General features: G+C 40.6%; 1 protein-coding gene across 4 annotated transcripts; it reads right to left on the bottom strand.

The window, feature by feature from the left end:
- Nucleotides 1-470: 470 nt before the first annotated feature.
- dpf2 (D4, zinc and double PHD fingers family 2) lies at nt 471-11,133 on the bottom strand. 4 transcript variants are annotated; one of them, XM_034606878.1, is made up of 12 exons: nt 10,983-11,133; nt 9,123-9,283; nt 8,655-8,762; nt 8,246-8,424; nt 8,060-8,158; nt 7,045-7,126; nt 6,532-6,573; nt 4,313-4,450; nt 4,057-4,188; nt 3,853-3,965; nt 3,672-3,753; nt 471-2,857 (listed from the first exon to the last, which is right to left on the bottom strand). In XM_034606878.1, the coding sequence occupies exons 1-12, from the start codon at nt 11,012-11,014 to the stop codon at nt 2,775-2,777; spliced, it is 1,251 nt and encodes a 416-aa protein (XP_034462769.1). In that variant the 5' UTR covers nt 11,015-11,133; the 3' UTR covers nt 471-2,774. The 4 variants fall into 4 exon arrangements, with proteins under 4 accessions (XP_034462769.1, XP_034462770.1, XP_034462771.1 ...); XM_034606879.1 differs by having other exon boundaries at nt 8,060-8,152; XM_034606880.1 differs by lacking the exon at nt 6,532-6,573.
- Between the last annotated feature and the right edge of the window lie 998 nt (nt 11,134-12,131).

Here is a 12,131-nt window from a genome sequence, read left to right as displayed (position 1 = left end):
GTTTACTTGTTTCTTGGAAAAATAACTACACAAAATCTGTCTATGAATCAACTTGGAGCTGTGTTCATACTTCTATCTTGTAATATCAACTCCGGGATTGGTCGCTCCTTCCATGCTTATTTGTTTATTGTTGCGTAATCGTTCGGTTTGTTTACCAACATCACAATGCGATGAACTGTGGGTAAATCCCTTTGGTAAAATCTGGAGAAATGCCGACTTACAGTAAGTGTGTGAGAGAGTCAAATAGTCAAATAGTCATCCATTTGACTATTTGACAGTGGGACAGATCAGAGCCCTCACTGACTTACCAGGAATGTGCCTTGTGTCCTTGAGGGTGGACATTGGACCTGGGTCATTGCCTCATCAGCAAACGGGATGTTTGCACTTACGATTTTTTAATTTGATTTTTCTATGTGTCTCCCATGCCGTGGTCCAATCCTCACAAACGAAACAAACACTACAGCAAGTTATAGTGCTTAGTATTTTATTTTCCTGAAGACAAATTTCGTACAATTACATTCCATTACAATCCAAAATGAAAGTCCAACCAAAGAGAATTCACCTACCGAGTAAACCTATGAACCTTTTCAAACATTTTTTTGTTTTGAACAATTCTCTCCCAAAGCTAGAAACCAGAAAACCATACTATGGTATTGAACAGAATTATATATAACATGACAACAAAAGGTGAACTTCCTTGTTTCTCACTTCTGTCTGAACGCAGCCTAGAAATTGCATTGGTCCATCATTACTTAACCATTCAGTGTTGAAGGTGCCGCTCCATAGTTTGCCTCTAATCACATTACGGGCTTTGCTTCTCGTTTCGAGGTTTGGAAGAGAGCGGCTCAGTCCATCACAGGATTAACTAGAAAGCAACTTCCACCTAAGTCCCAAAATGTCCCACACATCAGGTTTGCAAACATCGATGAGTACAAAAACCACCCGCAAGAATATTCTAGTAGCCCCTGTCTCTACATAACTGTAAGTTCAAAACGTGATGAGAAAAGAAACCAAGATATATTTGTGTAATGCTTTAGTAATTGTTAGTTGGCTATTGAAACGACATGACAGCATGGTTAATTATATTACACCACTTCCCAACACCTTCACCGACCTAATGCTGAGACGACTACGAAGCGTATGAGAGTGCAGATGTTTACTGAGCATGCACTTGTTTTAAATGTAGAATGTGCAGATACTGAAGCAAGATACTGCTCCGTTCATTACTATCCATCCGTCGGCCATTAACCGATCTATCTACAGCATGTTTCAACATGTGTTTAAATACTATTTCTCTTTGAGGTAAAGTAACTGCTTTAGCAGTTCAGCCACACATTTTGCTTTAAGCCTTGCCACGGAAGGAAACCATTGCATAATAAATCTATGAAAGCAGTGACAAAAACAGCTGTCTTTCCATAGGACGAACACATCTTCATATATGTCTACAATATGGAGCCACCATCCACAATTTCTGTCACAGTTGCCTTGTCTGTAATCATTTCTGAGATAGAAAATTTACAATATCGCACATTATAGCCTGAACAGACTGTATGTGAGTCACTCTCATCCTGGCATATTGCTTTACATTGTCAGCAGGTGACCATCTGCGTGGTCGCATAGTCCTCAGTTACATACAAATAATCTAGTGGTGTCACATCTGCAGATATTGGATATTGCATGAATAGCGAACTGCTAGAACACAGCGATGAAGACTTTTTATCCATGAACCTGGCTGATAATGAAAGTAGATTTCATTTTTGATTTGACTAGAATTATCATCACAACTTTTGCACGTCTGTCAGGAAAGGGCCAAGTGTGCAGACTGAAGTCAAGTATCAGCTTGAACTGTCCAGCTGCAGGAGTTTTGTCAGCAAAGGCCCCAAAGCCTGAATGAAACATGCACGTCAGTGTGTCCTTGTGCGTCCTCTTGAACTCTGTGCATCTCGAGCCACCAGCAGCCAAGAGTCAACAACCAGATTCAAGTCTAACCTGCCATCCCTGAAGTCCTTCAGCCTTTGGAGCCACTTTGACATGCATGTCAGGGTTTCTACTAGTCGTCCCTGTTTGGGTGTGTTTGTGTGTGTGCCGGTGGATGAAATGGAAAGTCTTTTGCAGTCTCAGCAGATCCCTTTGACTCTACACAGTTAATCATCAAATATCAGCAGTGCCACAAAAAGAAAAGAAATGGTTATGGATTTTTCCATAATGATGGGATGGACACTAATATAAAGACTATTACATGACCATTCTTTTTCCAATCTGTACATACTTAACACTATTATATACCATAGAAATATATAAATACTATAAAACGTTTATTTTTTCACGATGAGCAAGCATTGGCATGCTTATTTAATCCAACAAGCTCTATTTCTGCTCTAGTCATGAATCCAGTACACTGCAGAATAGAGACAAGGGTTTAGCAACTTTATATCTGTGTATGTGTAGAAAGGCTGAACAAGAAGTCATATTTTGCTGTTTATGCTGTGAATCCAAAAATTCAGCACTAATCAAATTGGCTATGTGGCAAAGAGGTGAAAATAAAAATCTCTTGGGCTAATTCTGAGCTTGTAACTGTGTAACAGTCATATCTGAAGCTAAGTGAGACCTGTTTGGTAAGGTGTACTTCCCTTTTCACAATTTTTTGCCCGTTCTGAGCACACTCCCTCTGAGGTCAGCTTGTCAGGGGGAGCTCATCATCGGTGTTGAAGGGTAAATCACACTTTTGCTGCTGGGACGGTTGAGTGATGAGTGTGTGCGGGCAGGAACGGCCATCACGAGGGTGGGGCGTTCTGGTTCTGGTAGATGGACGCCTTGTCTTTTAACAGTTCCAGACATAGATGACAGCTCCAGCTCCCTGAGTGAGAACACAGAGGAATGTTTAGTGTCAGAGATGGTTTAACACAGAGTTTGGCTAAATGTCATTCTGTATGTCCTTGAGCTTCAGGCAGCAAGGACGTCCACTGACTGGTTCATAGAGGAAAGACATCCCGTCAGTATGGATCCATGATGAACCTTTCAGACATATTGGTATTGGTCTTTATGTATTCTGATATGTGCCAATAAAAAAACCTTTTTAGAAAATATGTGATTTATTTTTAAATTGTGTAAAAAATAAAGTTTATGATTAAAAACATTTTTCACTTTTCATTTATACTATTTCAAATATCTTTGACAACTGCCTAACTAATTTTACACTCTATTAAAAGGAAAATACAGGTTTCATAGAAAACTATTTTCCGGCCAAGAGGTTATTTTTGTGTCTGTGTTTGTTTGTTTGTTACTTAGTGGAATTACTCAAAAACTGATTTCCATTTAAATGTTTTGGTTTTGTTAACATGGCGAGATAACTCATTAGTGGAGTTATGCGTTCTCAAAGAAACCTTGTAGTTCTTAAATGGAGCTGTTGAAAACTAACAACTTGGTTTTGTCACATTAATGTCAAAATCCAACATTTTCAAATGTACCAACACTTTAACAAGTAGCTCATACATTTTAGTTACAAACTATGAATAATAAGTACAAACAGTCAGTGCTGACTCAGTAACACAAGTAGACGAGTTTCAGTGTTGTCCGACCTGAGGCTTTCAGGGTGTGATAATGTTCTAAATCATGTGCATTCATTATTTTCTACTGAGCGGAACACTGTTTCTTTCATGCAGTTCACTCACCCTCTGGAGGCTCAGACATGGGTGGGTTGAGACAGTACATGTGATAGCCTCGATCGCAGTCGTCACAGAACAGAAGCTGATCCTGGAAAGAAAGAGATGACGACAACAAACACTTGAGCCTTCGGCCCAAACAACCCAGAGTTTAGCATGCACTGTAACGTCTGATAGTAGGTGAACTCACGTCATTCTCTGAGGTGCCGCAGATGTTGCAGCACTTGCACTCTATGCACTGCCAGCGGTACGTCTTCACTGCGGCCATCATCACAGAAGTGAACTGCAGGCAAGACGGGTGGCCTGCATTGAGGAAAATTGTGTTATCACTTTATCTATGCAGATGTAACAGTGGGATTATTTGTGTAAACAATTTTCCCTCTCTAGAACGTACCTGAGCGTCCGCAGTCGGAGCAGGACACCAGCTCCTCTGACTGACCAGTCTTGTGGTTGGTTTTGGAGTCTCCCAGGCAGAAATCACAGTACTTATTAGGCAACGCGAGACCATCTGGGCCTTTCTTGGGAGCTGAGAAGCAAAATTAAAACACCCAGAGAGCATCAGTAATAATAACAAGGAAACATACAGTACAAGACAGTCCAGTTGTGCAATAACCCCAGCAGCTTAAAAATGAAACCTCTGTTTCACTTACTTTTCGGCTCATCTGGCAGCGGCCTGGCAGGCTCGTTGATCTCCACCTCCTCCTTCCCCTCACCCTCCTCCTCAGCCAGGTGGGAGTGGGCGTAGTGGTAACTCAGGCCGGGGCGGTTCTTGTAGCGCTTCCCACAGACTGCCACCAACAGCAGAAACACAACATGTATGAAAACAATGAAAGCATGAGTAACGTCCAGGTTGTACAGAGTCAGCGGTTACAGGAGGGTGACTAATGGAAAGGATGACTGGTCCCTCATGGTGCTTGTGTGATATTTTTCACTTCTGACCAATAAACACTGCAAGTCCTGCTGAAAGTAACAGAAACACCTGCTGTTATTGTTTATTTCCCTTCATCCAGGTTGAATCTTTTATGACGATCCGAAGACTTGCTTTAAGAACCAGAGCGCTGCAGTTTCCTACTTCAAACATAACTATGCTTACTGTACACGAGAAGGGTCTATTCAAACTTTTAACTATTCTAGTTTAAAATCAGTGACATAATAGTTATTAATAAATAATGTGTCAACATTTTGTGGTGGAAGCAGCGACCAAGATATATTCAAGTCTAAAACTGTTTATCTAAACAGACTGTAAAGACCCTACAGACAAATATGACCAGACTTAATGTGATTTCTGATCTCTCTGCCCTCAGATACTGAAATAGTGTAACAATCTAACCAAATTCATCTATTTTAATGTGGCGAAGTGATGACGTATGACAAACCAAAGAAATCGTGGTATTTAAAGAATCCTGAATAGGTTTTATATGCTATGTACAAAATAAACATTATTTGACTCATACTGTACACTGCTGCAGTGTTGTTTTAGCTCTTGGTCGGCCCCTAAAAAAGAAAAAAAGAAAAACAATATGCTCTGATTGGTCAGCTGACCCACTTTCTTGTGATTGGTCAATCACTTAGAGTGTGTGTCAGAAATGCCATGCCTCCTGATCAGCTGTAACCTCTAACCATAGTAACAAGGATGATGGCCTAGCTAACCAGTAGGTGGCCACGTTACTTGATATTTGGGGACATAGACACTTAAAGGAAAAAAGCGAGCAATGCAAACAAAGCATTCAAGGTGGTTCTCGATGGGAGAAGACTGGGGCAGAATTTTACATGCAAACAAAACTGTATGACCTGAAAACATAATAAAGACACAATGATATATGTTGGCATGTACTAATATTCGAGGTGAAGAAGTCTGGGGTTACTGCAAAGGTGAGCAATCTTTATGACACTGGTTTTAACAAAGTAACTGACGTGCAGTATCTCACTAGTGTTTAACTTAAATTGAAATGTATTTGTATTTTGTATCTATCTTTCTAAAATTATTTGTAAGGGTAAATGACCTCAGCTCCATACCTTCAATATTAATGTTTCTGATCAGTTTCTACCATCAGAGGTGGAAGGAGAGGCCAATGGGATAGTGTGAGGAGGATTATTTGACTTTAGGGAGGACAAAGACGCCACTGTGAGCAGCCGTTGTCACAGGGGGTATGTGAGGTCTGTCATAAGATAACACCCGAGGACAAAGTACTTCTTCTTTCACTACCATAATTTTCTGATTTCATTCCCTTAAAGCCTTGTGCTCTGTTTCTTCTAACTGCCATCTAAAGGAATAAGAACTCTATGGGACAGTTTTCTCCAGAGCATTTTTTTGCAGAAGAAACAGTGAGTCTCATGCCAATAGATTGTGAGGTGGCATAAAGACATGAAAGAATATTCCCCAAAGGTCAAACTGACTCAAAAGCACAGGCAGCAGTTCACGCTAAAACATGAAACACTGAATAAAACCTAACAGGGTGCAGGTGTGGTGAGAAGGAAGAGGAAAAAGTAGTCAAATTGAACATATTAAATAACAAGACAAAAGACAAAGCACAGAGAGGGAAAAAAAGGAGCAGAAGCAAGACTCTAGATTATCTAACTCTGTGGGAAGTAAAAAAAAAAAAAGAGTTTATCTCTTACCGGCTGCAACTGCTCATATATTTGTCTGATTAGAGACGACAGCTTAAACAGGGTGTATAATAACAGTGTTGACCTGAATCTAAATCTAGTTAATTACATTTAAGTAAAGGGTCTAGAACAAAACTTGTATCCAATGTACTGAACTACAAAAGAGGGCAAATCTACTTGGTAACAGACAGAAATGAAAAAACAGGCAGTGAAGACGAAAGACAAGGCAGACAGGAGTAAAAAACAAATGAGAGAAATATACCTCTTTCAGAAGGTTTTGAAATATGCTTTTGTTTGATAGTGTCTGAAAGAGAGAAGAGAAGGAGAAGAGAGCAGAGACAGAGACTCAGAGAAATAAGATCATAGACCGACAGGGAAGTGCAGCTGAAAGTGAAAATGCTTCATAAAGAGAAAAAAAGAGATCACATCAAGCAAGTACACAGTTTGACAAAACCGAAGAAGTCAAAAGAAACATCCCCTCCCCCCCACACATGAAAGATTTGAGATGCAAGTATAAGAGAGATTTGATATCCTGATGACAAACAGAAACAGCTGAGCTAAACTGAGACTAGCTTTAGAGATGCTCAGATACAGGAAGTCTAAAAGCAGAAGGGAATAAGGAGGAGGACAAGAGAAAAGGGAGAAGATGTAAAGGCGGATGATAAAGAATGAGGTACTGGGGCAAAGTCTTGCTTGATTAGATTACAAACATTACAGCTATTAACATGTCTTTAACTTGAGTTCACATGTTCTGCTCTCCACCAGCATGACTCACTGTCACAGGCGAACGGCTTGTCCCTGTCCTCCTGTGCTGCTGTATCCAGCTTCTTCCTGGTGCTGCTGCCCACTCCTCGACCCTGAGGACAGACACATTAGAGTCAACAGTCGGGCCGGTTTTAAACACAAACTCATTAACATTAATTGCAGTTTTTCTTATTCTTAAATCCCAGAATTGATCTTTGCATTTTCTCAATAAACAACAAATGAACTAAATGTTGTGTATGCAGTGTTTACTTGTTGTGAGTGGTACACAATGATGTCATGGTTTTGGGAACGAGTGTATTTTCATACACTATACAATATACTGTATGATTTATAAAATGTCTACAAATTGAATTATTTTCTAAACAGGTATTTTCCGCTCAGTATACAAAAAATAAACCATAACATCCATTTACAAACAACTACAAACACTCAAACAAGCATGCTGGGTCAGCAGGTAGCGATAAAGTCTACATCACTCGTTTCTCAAATACCAGAGAATAACACAGTGAGCATGCTGAGTGAGCTTAGGTCTTAAGTTATATTGGGTGAGGCTAATGCCTGTGAATGCCGGTAATGTGGGGCAGTTATGTTAAATTTAGCTTTAAACTTGTAATTAGCCCTAACAGTGCTACTCCATCATAGAGAAACCGGTATATAGCCACCATTGTATCATTGCTCACCCTGGTACATACTATTGTATGTACCAGGGTGAAAATAAGCACCAGTCTCCACTCAAATTCTGGTGAAGTAAGAAAGTGTTCAGTAGATTTCAGACACTAATTTCTAATTTAGTATTAGGTGGATTGTGAATTTGAATACACCCCATGTCAGTAGCTGGTAGATGTTTGCATTTTAAAAAGTATATATCCCATCCTGGTATTTACATGAGAGAATCTGACTGGACTTTGTGAATTGAAATTGAATTGGGAGATCAGAGCTGATATGTGTAAACCCAAAGGCTGTGACACACATGGAGTTGATGGACTTATTGAGAAGGTGTATCCATGTCCGAAGATGTTATTTACCTTCCCTTTCCCTTTGCCTCTTCTTTTAGGTGTATCTTCCTCATAATCTTCATCGTCTAGGTCGTCCAGGAAGTCGTCAGGCTCGACGATTTTCTGTGTTGATGCAATAAGAGAATGAGGCAAATAGTTGTTAAGTAAAATTACTTTCTTAACTCTAAAGCTAGCTTGTGCCTAACGCCAAAAAACCTTTCTGATCCGAGCTGCAGGGTTCAAGACTCCAGTGTAATCACTCGTGTTTGAATCTTCTTCAGACCCTCGGATCTCTGTGGTCGTACGTTTGTCCAAGGAGTCCCCCTTCAGCAGGGCCTCCAGGCTGCTGCCGTCCGACGACAACACAGTATCCTTCTTCACTGTTAAATCCACCTCTATGAATACAACAAAGACACAAAGATGCAAGAAGAAAAACTAAACGTTGGAATACTTGTAGTGCCCCTGCTTGTGATATTGACGGACTAAGTCACATTTCAATATAAAAAAATAATTACAAATGATTTGATTAGCCCATAAAATTACATAAACAACTACTTTTACAGCCTTTCATAAAGATGACACGGTACAGTGAGCTAAGCAGAGCTAAATTATGTCATGTCAATACCTGACTTGACAGAAGGGAAGACAAGTCGTGGGTCGTCTGGAGGATGAGATCGCCGTTTCTTCCTCCACCTCCTGGAGGGGTAGGTGTAGAGCTGCCCTGGCGCTATGCCTGAGGGACAGCAGAACAGATCCATCAACACAACAATCAATACTTAAATATAAAATCTCTCTCTAAATCTATTTTTCGGTTTTATTAAAAAAGGCATGTGGGTGTAGCTAGATTATATGCATTCACACTTTAGCTTGTTGTATGAATGTATATGACTTATTTTCCTCAAATATTCACTCTACATACATTTTCCCTCCGTTTTGTGCCATATAATTTACTCACCATCTTTCCCTTTCACCCATTCATTCAACTCTTACCTCTCTTAAAACACTTGTGGAGTATAATAATGACTGCACGTGAACTTCATGTTCTAGGTCTTAACCTTAGACCATGTTCCAGTGAACCTGTTTTGTATCTCACCTGGTCCCCTGTGTCTCTTCTCCATCCAAATGTAGCAGTTGCTCTGAGCTACGCCGGTCTGCGAGTCGAGGAACGGCATCCGGACACTCCTCTCAGCACAGAGCCTGGCGTTGTAGTTGTGACATTGCTCCATTGCATCTCTGTAGTACTGCTCCCCGAGCCTGACAGAACAAAACCAGAGTCAGACACCGGTTAAAAGACAAATCAGCAGGCTACTCCACAAAGAGAGAGGAGCTACTTCGAACTTCTGAACCCCTCTGACAGTTTCTGTGGTTGTGCTGCCACCTTAAGCTCACGCACCAGACAATGTCTTTGTACTTCAAAAGGAAATCATTTGAGAGAGCGCCACAGCAGGTTCCCCGTTTGTTGGTACATCAACAATAAAAAGCCTGGTCGTCAGCACAGTCAAAAGTGAGCTGTGTTTTCATCATAAATAAAGTCAAACAGACAAGGTTTTTTCTTTTTCCCTGTCAAGATTTATAAAGTCTTCCTTCAAGTGTGGCGAGCAGGTTAATGACGGAGACCTTACAGGGGGCACTGGAGCAAGGCAATGGATCAGCTTACATCGTGACCTCCACCAAGGAGGTTATGTTTTCACCTCTGTCTGTTTGTTGGTTGGTTTGTGTTTGATTGTAAGTAAGATTACTCAAAAACTACAGAACAGATTAGCACAACACTTGGTGGAAGATTGTGGTATGAGTCAGGGAAGAACATTTTTCATTTTGGTGCATCATATCCAAATATTATGTTTTGGTGTATGTATATACCTCTTACATAGTGTGTATATGATGATGGTCATACATACATATCTTACTTTATTACAACACTATTGCTACTGTATAATTACTTCTATTGCCATTATTATAACATTACGCTGTTCCATTCTTATTATTGTTACTATGCTATAACAGTACATTATTAATAGTATGTAGCGTGTGCACTATTATAATTATTATTAACATTGCTGTTAACATTATAATCATTTCATCAGCATGTCATCACCACCATTCTTTACACAGTATCACGTGTACCTTTGAACCTTGTGTATATAATCTCTCATTCTGTCGTAGTATATTTACTTTAGGTATGCTTACTTTGTATTTTATTGTATTTTGATATATCTGGCTGCTGTGACAATTTAATTCCCCCCCCCGGGGATCTATCATCTATCCATCCATCTAGTGTCATGGCACAAAGACATTTAAATGATCAGTGGAGAAGTAAACAGAGGAAAGTTTCAGTAGAAACTTAAATGTTTAGTTTGCACTGAACACAAACTGCAGGCAGCGGGAAATGGAAGCACGTTCTGAACCGGCTGGTGTGAGGCAGTGGAACCTTCAGACACTTCCGCAGAGTAAGTGCATGAGATGCAGAGCTGTCATGGATCTCCAGCGTGACACCGGGCTGAGGGGGTGAAGCGGGCTTTCATTCATTCTCCCCCGCGTGTCCGCTGACGACGTGGGCCACTACTACACTTCACTTTAGCTTGTTAGCGTGCGGTTAGCTGCTGCCCTCCACTGACGTTAGCCCCGAGCGTAGCAGGGAGCCGCGGACCTCCACAGACACAACAGGTGACTGTGCGACCTCTGTGGAAGTGTTTACTGATAAACAACAACACGGTCTGTCACACAGACTCGTCGGTGCCTGTTTGACAAACGTCAAACTGCGTGTTCGCTAACTTCCACTCCCACACCAGGATGTGAGCACACACGACGGCTCCCACAGGCTAACCCCACTAAGTCACTGTGGCTGAACTAAGCTAAGCTAAGCTAGCGACACGCCGGGTGGAGTGCGAGGGAGCCGCGGCGGTGTGCGCGCGGCAGGAGGAAGGTAAGGAAGGAATAAAAGTGCAGCACTTACAGTTTGACAACATTCTCAACAACAGCTGCCATCTTGCTTTGACACACGGGGGGAAGTGGCTCCGGGGAACTGTGCCCTCTGCGAGGACTTGCAGGCAACAGAGAGCGAGGAGCGTGGTGTCGGGAGCCCCCTGCTGGTACGGATGCGTCACTGCAGGAGTGGTCAAAGAGCTGCGATTCTGCAGCTGAATTATTCGTTTTTAATTTATTCAAAACAGGATGAATTATCCTCTAGTAGCACAACCTTAATCATGACCATACTAAAAAAATATGGTGCATGTTATACACAACATGCTTATTAAAGTGCTGCACAGCAAGTCTGAATTAAAACATGAAAAGACAATATTAAGCTGATACTTGTTTTCACGTGTGATCAAACTTCTTCTCTAGATCTAGGTGGACAGTTGTGCAACTTCAACTAGAATGACGCTCAGTCCCCTTATGAAATTAAATTTAAATTCACTAGATCTGGGTTTTCATTTGTATCTGCACCAAATTGCACACACTCATAAATATTAGTCCCCTAAACACATCAAGATCTGTGTTGTTTTTTCTCTCTCTGGGAAATCAATGAAAAAGTTGAAAATTCTCAAAACATCTCCTAGTGTCAAAGAAGCTTCCTGGAGCTGCACCAAATTCAATGGGTTCTCTTCTGACTCGTACCACATCCTTCCATGTTCTGTGATAGTCTGTCCAATTTTGACTCACACCAAGATATCTCTTGACTGTTTTTTTTTAATAAATCTGGCCTTTGTGATTCCGGCAACTTCATGGAAGCACAATAGTAACAATATTACCCCATTTAACCAGGTACACAACCTCTTAATGAACCTCTGGAAAATGTTAACTAATTACTTTAGTCATTTTTTTCAATTGTATATAGTTTGATTATACATAGTTTTTTGTCTCTTTGCTGTGCCTACGCCTGCTCATTGTGGGACCTAAGGTGTCAATCTCAAGGTGTAAAGTGACTTGACTTAATACAAATAAAATAGAATAGTTGAGGTATATTAAGACACATATTTAAACAGTTGAGTCCCAGATTAATAGTTTGCATTTTATAGATTTGTTAAGTGACCATAATTCAAACATCTAACTTCTTCTCTCTGTTTAGCACATTTTTTCAACATAGAAAAACCCAACATCCACA

Source organism: Hippoglossus hippoglossus, chromosome 14 (assembly GCF_009819705.1).
Source record: "Hippoglossus hippoglossus isolate fHipHip1 chromosome 14, fHipHip1.pri, whole genome shotgun sequence".
Lineage (NCBI taxonomy): Eukaryota > Metazoa > Chordata > Actinopteri > Pleuronectiformes > Pleuronectidae > Hippoglossus > Hippoglossus hippoglossus.
The sequence above is the reverse complement of the archived record's forward strand: the minus strand, read 5'-3'. Positions and strand labels throughout refer to the sequence as shown.

Coding starts and splice junctions, on each gene's coding strand:
- dpf2 (XM_034606878.1), bottom strand. CDS start 11,014: ATGGCAGCTGTTGTTGAGAATGTTGTCAAACT. Junction 4,451..6,531: donor TTCAAAACCTTCTGAAAGAG/GTATATTTCTCT, acceptor TGTTGGTGGCAG/TCTGTGGGAAGCGCTACAAG. Junction 2,858..3,671: donor CATGTCTGAGCCTCCAGAGG/GTGAGTGAACTG, acceptor GTTCTCACTCAG/GGAGCTGGAGCTGTCATCTA.